Here is a 17,854-nt window from a genome sequence, read left to right as displayed (position 1 = left end):
CGTCGATACTCCTTGTCACGCTCCTTTGACTTTGGTTTGTAGCGGTTCAGCAGCTTTGTCAGAGGAACTGACATAAAAATCGAAAAAACGAGTAGCCGATAATTTCATTTTTATGCAATAAAAATTGAAACATTTGCTACCATTGATCCCCAAGCATTGGAATTCATTCATGAAATTGGTATATTGATCTTTCACCATCAACGCTGGTGTTCCCCAGGGATCCATATTGCCTCCAACCCACTTTTAACTGTATATCAATGACTTATTGGAACAAACCAAGAATCCAATATATTGCCTTGCTTACGACAGCACACTTGTCTCGTCATTCAATTTGGATTCCAGGATATCGGCTGTGGATCTTCACCGACAGCAGGAGGTTGCATATCCTAATGGGGATCTAGAAATGATTTTGAATTGGAGTGAAAGTAACCAGGTTCAATTCAATGCCACAAAAACCCAGGCATCGGTTTTCTCCAAGAAGATAGATGTCTCCGTACCAGATATGATGATGTCGGGTCAGACAATTCCATTTTCTGTTTCGATAAGTTTGTTGGGGGTTGAAATAGACACCAGTATGTCTTGACACAATCATGTCACTGGAATTGCAAAGGCTGCTTCTCAAAAGCTTGAAACACTGTTCCGATCCAAAAAACTGTACACACCTCAGCAACTTTTGATGCTTTATATAGCTCAGATCAGACCTTATTGTAGTATTGTTCTCATGTATGGAGCTCTGCCCCCAAACATGCCCTGAAGTTGCTGTATTCCATCCAGAAAAGAGCCATCCGCCTGATTGGAGACGCGAACATCACGTGCAACCTTGATAGCCTGGAACATCGAAGAAAGGTTGGTGGCTTGGCACATTTGATTCCACCAAGAGCGGTACATGTCAGAAATACGCGATGCACTGTGGCTGCTCATCGTTTTGAGGTTCAACTCAGTTTACTTCGAACTTCACTTTTAAAGAACTCTCCCATCTAGAGCACTGCGTTTATGTGTATATACGTGGTACGAATATAACGTTTCAAATTCTCAAACTCATTGATTTCTGAGCATTTCAAACGATTGAGTTTTGAACCTTCGTCTTCCAAATGTAATAGGTCATAGTCATGTTCGAGTACAACTTGAGTTGGGGACAAGAATCAGAATCACAAGTTAACTTATAACCTTATGATCTATCCGACATTGAAATTTTGTCTTTATCGTTCTCAATACATTTGTTCAAGTTATCATTTGTTCTATTTTTGTAATAAGTATTGTTCTAGTCATTAAATAGATCTAGTCCATCGCTTGTTTCTGTAATTTTTTAAGTTTTAATGAAACTGATTTTTTTCAAAATTGCTTTCTGAAAGTGTAACATTTAAGAGTCTGTTGAGTGAAGTCGATGGATAATGTCGATGATTATGTCGGTGAGATGATCATCTCTGGAAGATGTTGTCAATAGCTCGTAATAATTTGGAGCATTTCGATTTCTTCTTGTATTCTTTTTATTTATTTCTCATTTCAATTTTTTGGCTTTCAAGGACAGTGTGGAAGAATGAGTCAATAACAACAATAGACCTAACACCTATCCTTTACCTTCAAACTTACTCACCTTCAAACAAACTTATCCTTTTGTTTGTCATTGCTATCCATCAACATGTACATCTCGTTTACTGACAAACAATGAAAAATTTATTGTTATTATTATTTTCATTGCGTGTTGCAGTCTTCAGTTGAGTTATCGTTTCGCATTTCACTCAGGAATGGTTGATCTGATTTCCAAAAATTGAAAGTTTTAGAGAGAGTGGCAGTGGATAGAAAATTGAAATATCGATCATACAAGTAACCCCTTTTCATTTGAAAAAAGTATGCAGTGCCCCCTGGCGACAAGTAATGCAACAAAACTCCTCAAATAATAATGAAAATGCAAAATTTTGTTTGACCTAATATTCTGTCTCTTTCAAAAGCTAAGAAGAGGAAGGCTTTTTACGTCTACACTGTAGATTGGAAAGTCATGAAAAAATAATTGTATTATATCATCAAATACTTCGTTAAAAATGAGTTGAATTTGCATTCGTCAAATGAAATGAAATACGCTGGCACTAGTCACAAGATGCTTATTCATTTTTTACTTTCAATCGGTACTTAATGCAAGAAAAATGATAATTACGGTTATTTTCTGTAATTTACAGAGAAACTGTATTTTCAATTCATTATTATGTTTTGAAGACTATGACATGTTGGATGTAAGAAAACGCTAATTACTAATATTTGCGTTACAACTATATTTAATTTTTCAACAGAAACATTTATCGTTGATTGGAAAAATGTCGGTCTGTCAAATCAATGTAACATGCAAGATTAGATTATAGCTTATTGTACTAATTATCACCTTCAATTCGAATAGTTGAGAAAGAAATCAATATTTCGAACCTCAAAACATTCAAGCACTTACTGGCGTACATTGCGCCAGTTTCAAAAAATTATAATTCTCGTTTGCTCTCGTTGTGATCTTCTAACATGGTGTATTGTGTAGGTGAAAAAACATCTTCATTTTTTTCATTTTCATTAGGGTGTTTTTCCATTATTTTAAGGATACATTCATTTATTTATTAAAGAAAACCCCCCAGTTCAAACAATATTAGATAAAATGTACGTACATTATAATTTCTTGAGAAAAGTTTTAAACTTCTCCGTAACAAAAGTATCCAAAACCTCATTTCATTACTTGTGATTCACTGTTTGGAATCTTGGGTGTAGTAATGAATATTACTGGAGTTTTATTCCAACAGCAAACCGCTATTTCAACATCTCGACACGTGTTTCGATCACCAAGTAATCATCTTCAAGAGGAGGATCAAACTGGGTTTGAAGATGATCACTTGGTGATCGAAACACGTGTCGAGGTGTTGAAATACCGGTTTGGTATTGGGAAAAAACTCTAGTGATATTCTTCAATTCATTGTAGACACTTTGCACCCTAGTCATAGGATTGCTTTGAGCATAGCTTGTATGAGGCAATACTGTGCTAAATAGCCGTGAATGCATAGTTTTAAAATTGATAGATTTAATAGTAGCTATGAGTAGACTAATCTCAATTATTAGATTATTGTAGCATTTCGTATAATAATGTTGATAGTGGTGAGCAATCCAGTGTACTGTTTCTTTGATCTACACCTGTGCCCAGTTGGAATGACCAGCTCTTAGAAATGCTAAGGCAAGGGCGTAGGTTGGCTCTTGATTTTTTATTGAAATTTCCAGAAATACTGTACTTGTCACTGTAGACCAACTCAGTTACACTGCAAAACTCAAAGGGTTTTGCATCCATAACGTTATATGGACAATCAATTATAGAAGAACACATTTTCCATTCAATTTGTACTTTAAACATTTTTAATGCTATTGAATCAGATAACATTCACAGGATTGCTGAAAATCACTTCTTTGCATCGTGATAAAAAAATTTTATGTCAAACGGTTTTATTGATAAAAAAGATGAAAATGATGTAGATAATGTACTGAAAACTAAAAATAATATGGAAGGTCCTAGATAGCTGTTATCACACCACTCTTCTCAGCAATCTACGGCATTGATCAGATGAAACAATAATGAAATCGTTGGGTGTGGCGTAACCTGAGTGAATATGGAAATACTAGGCCTAACAAATTTAATATTTTTTTTATCTGATCAATATCGTATATATTGCTGAAGAGAGTGGTGTGATGATTGCTACCTAGTACCTTTCAAATTATTTTTAATAATTTTATTTTTCAGTTTCTAATTTCGTAAATGAATTCTTCTCATTCTGTTTGGTTCATGAAGTGCCTCAGAATCACAAGATTATATCTTATCCGTCATTTTGTAGCTGCGGCCATTTCGAATTTGCATCTTTTCAAAAGTGTACTACTATTCTTCTAATCAAACCCGGTCATATGATACCCATATTGAGGTAGTTAAGTGAGCGGGTCTATTCGACCCTCCACCATAATCCACAAGGGTTTATTGTGGCTCACACTCATTCACACTCGGCCAAATAAACCTAGCTTCTTAACGAAGCCGATTAGTTTGTATGGTGAGTGGTCTTTCAGGTCAGATGGTGAGAGTACCGATCTGCCGAACTCAAAGAACCTGATTCGGTCCCCAGCGGGGCAGGCACAAAGTATATGCTCTGCAGTTTTATCATTTTCCAGACAGAGGCGACACACACTGTCTTCCGACAGTCCAAGTCTCTGCATATGATGATTCAAATGACAGTGACCTGTAAGCGTTTGTTTGGCAAAGCCCAAAGCGATACCAATGACAGGTTCTGGTTCGATGAAGCCGCTTACAGCACCCTCCTTTCCAATAGAGTCAGCAGCTTCATTGCCTTCCAGGTCAGTAACGCCAGGAATCCAGACCAGAGACAATCTGTTAAGTCTTCCTAGCGAAGAGAGTCGTTTTTGGCAGTTTGCTACCAATTTAAACGTTGCTCGGTGGGAGCCAAGAGCTTCCAACGCCGCTTGACTGTCCGAGAATATTTTCATTGACTAGTGAGTGAGGTTGGATTTATCCAATCACTCCGCACACAATTCGATAGCGTAAATATCCGCTTGAAATACAGTCGCATAAGTTCCTAGGCAGGTAGATAACTTTGTCCTGGGTCTGCGACTAAAAAGTTCCTGCACCAAAACCGGAAGATGTTTTTGATCCATCTGTGAACCAACAACTATCTGCTCTTAATATTTCCTCCTCCCGGAGGATCCAGTCCTCTCTACTTGGGAATAGTACTTTATAAGGCAGTTCGTAGTTGACAGTTGGAGGCATGAAGTCAGAGGTCATTTCCAGAATGCTGTGACTTCCAATGTCAACCAACAGTCTGTTGCACTCTGCATTGAATTGATTTGTGCAATTGGCAATGTGCACAAGTCTGTATGCAGTCCATCATTGTAGCTGCGTCCATCTTGAATTTATAATGATACAGAGTTTAATAAATTGTATTGTCATCAAAACTAAATGTGTTTATCAAATTTGAGATTAGTCTGTCATCAAGAATTTCAATGATCAAATTTGACTCAAACAAATAAATAAACAAACGAACATTGTAATTTAGAACTTTATGCAAGTGTAGAAAGGGCAAACTTTTTAGGTCGATAAAAGACGATGATTTCCTTCACAAAAGAAGTGGTATATGATATTACTCATATTTTTTCGGTTGGGTCGATCTCCAGGAATATTCACGCGGTACACAAACAAAACCCTAAAAAGTTTTGAATTTTCCGGAATTCGTTCTGATTCCCTATTTTCTTCTTGAATATCGAAAAAAAAATGTGATAAATTTCTAAGCACTGATTGTTTTGAGACTGAATGCATGACAACATGGAGCAAATATTAAATGATGACAACATAGATCAGGAACTCTAAGAATTCATGAATTCATATTTGCCAGATTGTGAAAATGACGTCAATAGTCACCAAAAATATTACCATGTCAATTTCAACATTACGCAATTGAATTCTAAATACATGCCAATCAATGTATAAATCGTTTTGAAGTCATTTCGAAGGTGATGATTTTGAGAACATGTCATTTGATATTCAGAAAAAAGTTCTATCGTAATTAGTATCAAATAGTATCTCAATCTTCATCTTCTGAAAAATAAAGTAATTCCAATTCTTGATATGGTATTGATAACGTTATTATGTAATTTATTTACTGCCTCGTCGCTCAGAGAACAATTCAATGGAAATACTTTATCATTGTTTGTACTTTATCACAAAATTCAATTCTAAGAGAATACCAAGTAATTATAATTGTTCAAATACCTCTGGTTTCAATAACATGCATGTCGTCGGCTTAATCGGCATAATGCGTAACTCCATTTCCGAAAAATTTTCAGAGCACACAAAAAACAGTTTTCTGTGAAATAATTCTTAAAACGACTGTGAAGTCATAAGCCTCATAGTCGTAGTTTTCCCATGTTACTTGATCAAGAATGAAGCGATTCACACGATCCATGGCATTCTAGATCAAAAAATAAAAATTGAAATAGAAATAATTTCATTGGTCATATATTGACAAATGAAGTATTATTGGATTCAGAATGTCATTCTCGATAGAAATAAGTAAAAATATATAGGATGTCCCATTTAAAAATTAAAAGGTGGGGTCATTTCCGGACAAACCGGAATGAAGGCAAAGCATGTAAATATGTCAAAATATGTAAACAGAAGTATAAAACACAACCTCCAAATTTCGTTTTTTTTATCTCCAATAATAAAAAAAGTTATAGGTGAGCCCCCTTTGAGAATCACCCCGTAGAGTATAAAATTCTCTATCGATCAGTATATACCACGACACAGTAGAATAAATATTGGAGCTACAAAAACACATGACATTAAAATAGACAAACTTTTTGAAACAACCTCATAATAACTGTTTTGATCATCCTCATTACCAAAGGTTCCTCCACATGGATACGAAGGGCTCTAATTGTTGGAACTTTGTTTTAGTAATCTCCAGATTATGATAAAGCACACCACTTCTAGCGGCGTGCTTCAGTTCTAGTTTAGGTGAAGTGTTTTCAATAGATTCATTTGACTTTAGGTATGATCCATCATGTCATTGGTCGATTACATATTTTTCAAGGGATATAAACCCGTGAAAGTTATTTCTGAAAATTGAAGTGTATTATAGATGAAAGCGGAATAAAAATCCATATAAAAACAATGGAAACAACATTTATTTGTTTTATTTGGCATCTATAATAAGATTAAATACATGTTTTTGGATACACTGATATGAGTACATGATAATTACCTAAGAACAGTCTTTGTTTCGGATAAATCACATGCAAACATTGAGACATCAAGCTTTATCGAGAGAATCCATATTTCATATATTCCATAGAAACAATTTAAGGTTTTTCTTTCACAGTTTGTGATGAGATTATTACGGAAGATGGGTATACGTTGAAATGAAATTTGTTGGGATTTCTACTCATCAACTCCATTTCAGAAAAAGAGATGAAGATGAGATCTAAAACAAAGTAATATATTGAATACTCTCAGGGTTTTTTCCATTTAAATCATTGGTCTACCAAGTATCCTGGAGTTGAAACATTTCAGAACGTTTCAGATGGAAATAAATATTTATGTTACAAGATTTTGAAAATCCTGTTTGAACATGACTTCACTTCATTCTTTGACAAACAAAATATATTGACTGGAAAAACTACTTTTTTCCGATAGGAGCGTAATGCCTGTTGAAGTCTTGTAATGAAGCATCTGTGATTATTACATTTTCAGCACGTAGATAGCAACGTTCATTATTGAGTATTCACCACTCGAAGACAATTGTGGTAACTCGGTTTCAAAAACCTGTAGTATTTTTTGTTTTCACTGTAACTTTTCCCTAGCAAATACGTAAATTCTTCAAATTTTTACAAACGTTTTTTCTTAAAGCCATTGTATGCAATTTGATATTCCGTTATGAAAAGTGAATACTGAAATTGATTTTCTAAGTAGAATTGAATTGTTATGTCCTATTTCTGATTCAAGAACGTGAATGAAAGTAAATTTAGCTTTCGAATTCGACTAAGCAAAATCTTTGACCTATTTCTATAAGTTACCCTTGAAAATGTTATTTCTACGTTGGGTATGAATTGAAAACTTTCTGGGTCGCTTGAATACATTTTACATCTATTATCCTGATAATATCAGATTACCGTTTTCATTTTATTCATTTCACAAAGAAAAATACGTAATATATCATTTATTATGCTGATACTGTGACAAGAATGTATAATAATTCACATCTATAATTGGTTACAAAGAAAGAAGATAAAGAGGTTTTTTACAATTAGCTTCGTATTGATCTGATCAAGCAAAAATCAGATAATTTTGAAAACTGGCATTTTCATTTATGTGATAAACATATTACTTTTTTTCATACTCAATATGAACATGACATGTGGTTAAACTCTCTTGAAGTTCTTTCTTTTACAACTTTCACCTCATCTCCTTCAATTTATTCTCCTTCACTCTCTTTACAACTTTTTATTCAAATTTGCCATCATCCAAAATAGTTTTGTAGGTTATTTTCTGAAAGTATGTTCATAGTCTCCATCATTTTTTCTTTACAGCTCCTTCACTTTCTGAAACTCTTGAAAGTCAAACGGAACTGAATCTGGTGGGTATGGTGAATGTTCAAAGTCAAATGATGACCTAACAATCAGTGCATTATGGGCTGTATTATTGTCCAGATGAAGCTTCCACAACTTTGGCCCCTCACTACTTATTACCTCACGAATAGTGGCTAGAACCTAAAGATAATATTCTTCGTTTGTTTAGAAGTGGTTGAAAATGTTTCATGGTGAATTTCATTGTCAAATATGATTCTATAATGATTATTATTCTGTAATGTATATTTATTTGGATTACCCCGAAACCTCGTCTTTATAGAATATTGGCTAGAAAGAAGAAAAGTTTGAATTTGGGACATGTTCAATGTACGGCAAAAAACACAACATTTATGTATGTTGAAAGAATACAAACAAATCTGTTTTTCCGTTAGGTAGCCTCCGAACCATAATCATCAAAATCCAAAACTTGAGTGAGCTGCGGATTAACGAGGTCTGACATTCCAACTTACGATATCCAGAAATACGCACAGATAGCGTTTCAGTGAATGAGAAGAACGGATCACTCATGAGGGGATTTTCCAAGTTCCATGGCTTCCCATAGCTTAATTTCCTATATATACAACGTTTTGCTAAATGCAGTAGGGCGAATGTTTTTTTAACATTGTTGTCATTTTATCTGCTTTATAAATGAAGAGATGTTCTTTTCCCAAATGGATAGGATCTGTACTCTGAATCTTTTCAAAGAGCTGCGACAGACAACTTTCTACATTTATCTATTTCAGATTTTTTATAGTCGTAACTATGCTCTTCCATAGAAAATATAGAGGCAACGGTCTTTTTGTTGATAGTTGAAACTGAAATAATAAAAAAGAAGATTTGGGGTGTGTCCATTTCTGCTACACGCTGTGATTTCGAATTTCAACATTGTTGAGGTTGTCACAGTTTTCAAAGTTTTCACTGAAGAATGGCCAAATTTGATATTTTATGAATGTTCTTCCATTGTATATTTCCTCTAAACCGATAAAATTAGGTGAAATGGAGGGCGATAAAACTGACAGTCTTGAAACTAATATCTAGGTGTTATTCTTGAATCATACTTGACTTTTGGGGCATAGTTATGGATCCAATCACTGTCACTGTCCTTATCAGATTGAACCAATGGAATCATATATTCGAACCGGAATTTGCAGGTTCAATTTGATATAATGATTATGACAGTAACTAGATCCTAAACTGAAATGAAAAATGAATTGCAACACTTCACTATTACATATTACCTCATGGAAATAATACATTAATCATTCAATTGCAATTTCTCCTTGAATAACAACAATTTATATATGATATCCAGAAATCTCAAGATAACAATCGAAATTTATTCGTATAATAAGACATTTTTAATTAGATTGAAAACGTTATTCTGAATGTGAATGAAAGCGAAAAAAATAAGCGACGTATTTGTGATGTATCTAGTCGCATCAACATGTCAAGTATTGTTGACAAATACGACTTACTTTTTTTCGAACTCAAACTTTCGAGCAATACCAATTGAGCAATTAACAATCGTTAAAACCACTCATCCTACACACTCCTACTTTTATGATATTGTTTGCTCTCATGGTATAACTGAACAACAGCTGAAGTTTTCGTTGAATAGGAAATTTGTCGATGTAATTTTGAGATTACTACTGATAAAATCTTAATGCTGTTACGATTGTTTCAAAATTATAATTTCCTAAACAACTCATTAGTAAACAAAAAATATTGGTGGTGAAATATCAAGTTCATCAGTAAAATATATCACTTATCGTAAAATCATTTGTATTTTCAGAATGGCTTACAAAATTATCCATTTCCAAATATTTCAATTCGAATTCGCATACAGAATGTGTATTTTCCTTGGAGATAATGAATTTTACCTTGAAAAAAACTAGGACGATGCTGTGTTTTTGTTGCTTTTTGACTTGATGGACGAGAAATGGTATTATTCGTTTTGAAAGCTAAAATATAAATACATTTTATATACCTAATCAGGCCCTGTTAAATTTATATTTCACAATTTTTTAGAGATTTTGGTATCAATAAATACCTGTTAGGTAAAGATAAAATAGAAATGGAAACAAATTGAAAACGTTCTGGAATCATCACTCCAGGATACCTGGTATGTCCGTTGTTTCATCAAAAGTTCATAAATTGGACGAAATGGATTTTCATTTTCCTAGATAACGAATGTTCGTGAAAACAGCGTAGGCTGGCCGCTTTCTATTACAGAAATCAACTGCGAGGTTTCTGTTACCATATCTTGATTCGTGGAGAGCTACCAACAGTCGATGGACTTCATCTTTAGTGGGGGAACAAACGAAACGGCTGTCGGGGTCGTATCTGAAAAATAAGTAATGTATCCTTATATCAAAGTTGGTAGTTCACCACAAATTTTGTGTTGAATACTCCAAAATATACCTATACGCCGATGATACATAAATACAACTTCCGTTCCACCCATCGGACATGAATACCGCAATGCAGATGCTAAATGAAGACATAACCTTGTTGATTTCTACTTCTGCGCAGCATTTTCTTCAAAGCAATGCTAGCAAAAGTTCAGTTTTGATGTTCGGGGCTAAGAGAGAATTGAATGGCTTCAAATTAACTGTAGACAGGGATGTGATTGCACCGACTGAACATCCAAAAAATTCAGGTTTCATTCTTGATTCAAACTTGAAATTTAAACGTCACATAAACATAAAGATACCAACTGGCTCAATTTGACACAACGACAATTATCACATGCTGCTTGTCTATATCATAAAATCATCACCGAAAAAGCACCCAAATATTTATACATGAAATTGTCATACCGTTCAGAACTTCTCAATATCAACATTCATTACAGGAGGAGACTAATATTCCCTATACACCGTACATAATTATTTGAAAAATATTTTTCATCCCAGATCGTACGAGTGAACAACTAACTCAATTTCTGACAAATTCAAACTGATGTCTTTGCAAAAATCCAAAAGAACATTGAAACGGAAATATTCAAAAGAAATCTAATTGATTGTTAATAAGAATGGTTCGTAACATTGCTATTTCCTTTTTCCTGCATATTTATACCTATGTCTATGTCTGATCTTTTATTAAAATCAGACATAGACATAGACTGATCACTTCAGCGATATTTATGCCTTCTTACTTAATATTGATAGAAATTTACATGATTTTCAAATCAGTAACAATGCTGAATTCTCAGTAACTTAACTCATAATAAAATTTTATAAGGAAATACCGAATATACAACCTCCCTAAGGCAGGGCTTTACCTCATTTTAATAATAATTTTTCATGTTTTTGACATTGGGTTTTCTCATTAATAATCTGACAAAACAGCAGATGAGTCTGATCACACTCGCACCATAACTGTTCTCTTTTGTTCGACACTTAATCATAAACTACAAACAAACGATTTTTCAAACTGAATCACAGGACAGCTGTCAGTGTCAATTGTTTTTTATCTCCCTCTGTGGTCTGCAGCCACATGGATTTCACCAGTAAATTATAATTTCGAACCATATAACGATTTTATTATGTAAATTTAAATAATCTTCCTTGAGGAGCCAAAACCTTTTTTGATGTGGTAACTTTGTTTTATTTTATTGACACGTTTCAACTGTTTAAATGTAACAGTCTTTTCGATACGGCCATCCTCACCAACAGTAAGTTGAGCCTTTTTGTAACGAATTTATATTATTTCATCACTTTTTTGTGGCTTTTCCTTGATAATGATAATAAACTTTATCGAAATATTGGAATAACTTGTGTTATAAGAGTACACTTCCGTTTTGCTGATCACCCAAAGATAGTTTCTAAGTTTTGTTGCTAACTAGTCAGCAAAGACTGAGATATGACTAGAAATTAATATGAAGGAACATTTATGAATTCTACTCACAAAATAATTGAACGAAATTTTAAATTGATTGGAAAGTTCGACCATTTCGATTATAGTATGTGAGCTCTAGTCAACTTTTTGTAATTTCTATTTTAGTAAGTTCTTATAGACTTGATTGAGATTCTTGATATCGCTTCTATTATTCATACTATTGAAATCTTTTTTTATGTGGATCATTTCAAGGAAATTTCTAACTTTTGGATTTCGTCCTTCAGTTAAAATTTCAACCTTGTCAAATTCGAATTTATGTTTATTTTTTTTTTCATGTTTGGACAAGGCTGTAATGTCAGTTTTCGAATATAAACATATGTGGTCAAGAAACATGAAAAACAGAGTTTGCATCTTTAGATACAACCAACTGATTTTCAGCCATACCCGTTTCAGTGATTGTTCACACATATTTATTGTATGGTTCTGGGAAAACAGACCATTCATTATGATTATTATTGAATTTTCGTTTTCATAGCTCTTGCTGGTTTTTGGAAAAAAAAACACACAGATAGAGGCATTTCCACCCCACTGATCACGAGTTTGAAGTCGAAATTTAGCGCTCTGGTTCACTTTTCTCATAAATTGAAACTGTGGAAAACGACTATTCCAAAGGCTCACTTCTGCAATGGAAACTCATGAAATGACATCTTTTTTTATACCTATCACTCACACATTTCAAATGTTATTTTAATTATCGTTACTAGGTACTTGCTGACAACATTACAATAAAATGTCAAGAAATGGAAATTAGGTTGCCATATTTTTAAAATTTTACTTGGCTTTTCTCTAAGAGAAAAAGAAATCAGCTGTTGCTGTTTCCAGTCATTGTTGTCAATTCTTCTTCGTCAATTCAGCCTTTTCACAAATGAAACTTCACACAAACTGTGAAAGACACATTCTGAATGGTAGAGGATGAAATGGCATTTTTATTCGATGAACGTTTGAATCCGACAATATTGAATCTCTAGTATGGTTTGGGTTATTATTATTAACAACTGTGTTGATAACTTCGGTTCAGTTGTCTGTTCTTTGCCTCACTGCTCAAAATATTGCTGACTTCTTTTGCATGCCTGATAGTTGTATAACAGTGACCAAATTCAATTATCAAACTGCTTTCTCGTAGGACCTCCAGATTTTGAAATTTCCCACCGAACAGCATCCCAAAACGAATTAATCCTAGGGTATGCGTATTCTTACAGAAAGGATGTGATACTATGAGTCCATCAATGCCATTAACAGAACCTCTGAAATTCCAGGCGTTTTCTTATTGCAGAAAGCCTTGTAACGGTAAAGCAGGGTTCTACCGTTATGTATCTCTTTTTCTTAGTTACTCATACCCTTTGTGGACCTTCAGTAATCAATAATGAAGAAGAATATCGCTCAATATACCCCAACCATCCGCTCTGTACCATCGAATAAAGAACGAGAGCTTTCAGTTCTCCAACTCCTGAGCTTGCTAAGAAACCCAGAAGGTCCGTTGGTGTAGTCAGAATGCCACATAGTTGCCTTCTGTCGTGCACCAAATTTTTGAGCATCAGAAGTTGAATCTGCATCAGGAATGGCAACAATATCCCTGTGCAGGTCAGCAGATGCTTATGTTCAGAAGGTGATTCACCAAACCACATGTGAAAAGGTTGAAAAGGCTGAATCTGATATATTGTCAGATATAGTTGATCTCATATGGGTTCCCTTGCAACTGGATTCTCTTCAGTATGCATATGCAATTATGACTGTCATAGAAGATATTTCAGAAGATGGTCCACAGATACGGGCCCAGTACTGCACGTTCCGGACGACAATGGTTGTTACAGATTGTCTGGGAGGACCAGGAACCCGTTTTTTGTCTGATGTATGCAGTTAGTAACATGCAGTAATGAGAGGGCACCTAGAGATATATATGGACATCATTTTATCTAATTGAAGCCATAAAATCCTCGACCCAATGATGATCCACTTCATCTGAATGAGAGTAGTCTCGATTGAATCAGAGTTTCGAGGAGATTTCGCCTTGCCGAATTCTTTTGAGTACCGCTGACGTGAACGAAAATGAAACACCTTTGTTTCAATCCTAACGACATGAATTGGTAACTGTTGTAGTTGATGACTATCAAGAAATATGTAATTCCTCACGATAATATGCACATTTTTTCTATTAGAGGTAGATGTTTGTTGGTAGCACAACCAGTGCCATTTCAATTTACCACAGTTGACGAAGAATCGCCAAGGACGAAAGTGTTGTAACTTCACTGATATGAATAATTAAAGTGAATCATGCAGTAAAAGAAAATGGAGCAATGGAAAAAAAAATTGTTACTCACGTTGAATATTTCTCCATATTTTTCATTGAATTTGATAGAAAATATTGGTCTACAACCTGATTCGCAGTAGTTTCACCACAAATATTGTATACATTTTCTCTCTAAGACACCTACCTCACATTTTGCCTTTTCCATGGATATTTTCTGTAATATCTCATTCTCTTCATTGGAACCGGGTTAACTTGCTCATCCTCCTCCACCACATGGTCATTGAATATTGAGTTATCTGGTTGCTGAGCAACATTGTTGTTTTCTACGTACAGCAGAGGACTTTCGCCATTCGGCCAGGGCAGGATTAGTAGCTTTCGCAGAATATCTATAGCTTGTTCCAATTCTTCATTCTGCATTTCATTGGCTAACAAAGGATCGGAATCAGCTGCAAACATAAAACATAATATCTGATGTTGATTTCAATTTTTTTCGTTAATTTCACTACTGAAGCATCAAATATATGAAGATGGTGTGGTTACATGGTACAGAAAATGAAGTACAGTTTTGCCTACTATAGAGCAAAAGAAACAAAGCCTTTTTCTGGGTAACACATCAATATTAAACATTTTGGCAATAACTGTGAATACTTTTTCAAAATGTTGAACAGATTTCTGTCATCTATTCGATCAGCTTCATCAATGATCTCTTTTCCTTGGAAGCGAAAAAATGTTAGTTCATTTTCTGTACTGCAAGGCTGTACTCAACAAAGCTACAAATAATGAATGTTTCATCATAGTATTTCAATTCAATTGTTTCGATTAGGAAACAATTACAAGTCGAGGATTTTATCCTTCCGTAGTTTCATTATTCCCAATGGAAAATATGAAGAGACATTACGAGCTGGTGAATTTTATTGTTCATCTGTTTTTTAGAATAGTCATGGAGTTATTTCAATCGATTATCTAAAAACAAAACCATTTCAGCCTCCTCTGGATCCACCATAGGTCTCATCTGAACCACAAATGGAATGTTAGAATTAGCTGTCGTTAAAGGATAATACTGACTAAAAAGCAGGAGTTCTCCTCTCAGAGCCAGACGGGATGCCGAAATCTGACTATTCAACGGACTGCTTTTGGATGTTTACCAATGATATTCATTATTAGTTCATCTGTCGGTCCTCTGTCGAGAAGACAACCAGATGCATTCAACACTGCATTCAGCCTAGTACCATTGATTAAACCAGAAGAGAGTTAAAACAGCGCTATATTCTGTCGGATAGGAATGCTTTGTGATTGGGCTTTTATATCAACTAGTTGATTCACAGCTAAACTTTTAGAGAAAGATAGAGCACAAATTATGATGGAAGATGGACGTCAAAGATTGCAACAGAGTTTGGGAGTCCCGTTCATGATTATCATTTGTAAAAAGGTTATCCTGGTAGAGGTACTCGCTACTCACTGAAATAGTTATTAAAGAAAAAAAATGTCAGAATCAATGGCAATCTACAAAGCTGAACTACTTTGTGGATGCAGTTTTGATTACAATTTTTTTCATTTACTCGTGAAGTCGATTCGGTGTTTCTTTGAAGTTAGATACTCCTTCGTAAAAAACATCAAATTTTCGGAATGGAACTGGCTCTTGTGCTTTGTGAGTAGTACTTCATTTCCTCAAGTTATTAAAGGTTTTATATATCGGTCGATATTAGATTTTACACTTGGCTCCTTAATCTAATATGACCATTCCAAGTTTTGAAAACTTCTGACTCGTGATATTCTAGTGAATTCTAATGAAATTAGATTGAGTAAGAAAATACGGTACACATAACTCAAAACGTGAGTAAAGTCATGTTATATTTTTGAGGCACTGCATTATCATCATCAGTAATGTGTAGCCTGGTTTGAACTCCTGTATTACTTAGTTGAAGCTCACTGGCTTACAGAGACAGGCTTGTCTGGCCATCAGTGGTGCCATCAGTACCACAACGTTAGTATCCATCCTTCTAGATCTACCTCCTCTCCATATTTTTCAGGAGACAGGGGCTAGATGGACTGCAGACAGAGTATGCTAGACTGCTGGTTGACACTGGAAGTCATAGCATTCTGTGAATGACTTCTGACATCATGCCTCCGTCAACTAGGAACTGCCTTATAAAGTACTGTTCCCGAGTAGAGATGACTGGATCCACCGGGATAAGAGGAGATAGTTGTTGGTTCACATATGAATCAAAAATACCCCCAAGTTCTGGTGCAGGTGTTTTCATTGGCAGACCCAGGACAGAAATATCAACCTGCCTAGGGACCTATGCGACTGTATTTCAAGCAGAAATATATGCTATTGAATTGTGTGCGGAGATATTGGTAAAATCCAACTTCATACATAAGTATATAAAAATATTCTCGGACAGTCAAGCGGCATTGGAAGCTCTTGGCTCCTACCAAGCAACATCTAAATTGATAGCAAATTGCCAGAAACAACTCTCCTCTATAGGGAGACTTGATAAATCGTTTCTGGTCTGGATTTCCGGCGATACTGGTCTAGAAGGCAATGAGGCTGCATTTTCTCTTGGAAAGGAAGGTGCTGCAAGCAGCTTCATCGAACTAGAACCTGTCATTGAACACCTAGATTGAACGGATTGTGTCTTATATGACCATTACTTACAAGGGTTGCATATCATTATACTTAGCTTCGCCACATTGATTATCAAAAACTACTCTGACTCTCCTCAGTCATGTTCCAACAATCTTTCTCTCTTGTCGTTCGTTTTGTATATAGCCTATTTTATAAGTGTAGGTTTCATGAATACATTCTCTCCTATAAGTTTGGGAACTGAGTTTTGAGAATTCGCGAAACAAGAGAGTGTTTGTGTTAAAACTTTCACCAATGTGTGCGATTAGCCCTCTGATCAATTAAGAAACACTTTTGTTTACGTATTTTTGTTTCTTGCTGAGGAATTCTAAATTAATTACTGTAGTTGAAAAATAACAGAAACTCCCAGACGCATTTCTACATTATGCATTTTACAACTTTGGTATTATATAATACGATTATTATTTTCTATGTACTCAAGAACTATAGGTGATGACTCTCTGGTGTCAAGGGTACATTTAGCACAAGGTGTCTCTAAGCTTAATTCTGCTAGCTTTGTTTCAAGTAAGTCAATTTCTCCAATCCTTTGTTTGTTCACTATAGGTCGAACATAACTGACGTTATATGAATATATATTGGTAACCTGGATACATTATCTCTACACGAGATAACCATTCAAAATGAAACAGATATTAGCATATTCATCCTCCGAGTTGATTGGCAGTGAATGCGTACAAATTGAGTTTTTATCTGACTGATTTCTTCTTTGTTCTGCGGAACTGATTACGTTGCGGATATTTACATGGAAATGTTTCCCAAATCATGTGACTTTGATCGACCTAATGAAAAACTGTTCAGGTATAGTGATGGCGCCCACATCGCACCGAAGGGATAGTCCAGTCAGTTCTCTTGAATCGTTTTAGGCTTGTCATGTATTATCACAATTTCCCTGGAGCTTTTTTTAAATTTGTGTTATT

The 17,854-nt window shown here is 34.9% G+C and overlaps 1 protein-coding gene across 5 annotated transcripts in view; it reads right to left on the bottom strand.

The window, feature by feature from the left end:
* Positions 1–6,680: 6,680 nt before the first annotated feature.
* The window catches only part of LOC111515237 (uncharacterized), a 55,084-nt gene continuing 43,910 nt past the window's right edge, over positions 6,681–17,854 (bottom strand). For 2 of the 5 annotated variants that reach the window (XM_074184019.1, XM_074184020.1), the window contains exons 3-4: positions 14,475–14,736; positions 6,681–10,485 (exon numbers count right to left, since the gene is read on the bottom strand). In XM_074184019.1, coding sequence (XP_074040120.1) covers positions 10,314–10,485; positions 14,475–14,736 — 434 coding nt within the window. In that variant the 3' untranslated portion in view covers positions 6,681–10,313. The remainder of the gene's footprint in view (positions 10,486–14,474; positions 14,737–17,854) is intronic. The other 3 variants (XR_012467764.1, XR_012467765.1, XR_012467766.1) reach the window with 3 other exon arrangements.

This window comes from Leptinotarsa decemlineata, unplaced genomic scaffold, assembly GCF_025532065.1.
Source record: "Leptinotarsa decemlineata unplaced genomic scaffold, Ldec_3_MD MMD2_tig00026354_RagTag_RagTag, whole genome shotgun sequence".
Lineage (NCBI taxonomy): Eukaryota > Metazoa > Arthropoda > Insecta > Coleoptera > Chrysomelidae > Leptinotarsa > Leptinotarsa decemlineata.
Note: the sequence above shows the minus strand (reverse complement) of the source record. Positions and strands in the feature narration are given on the sequence as shown.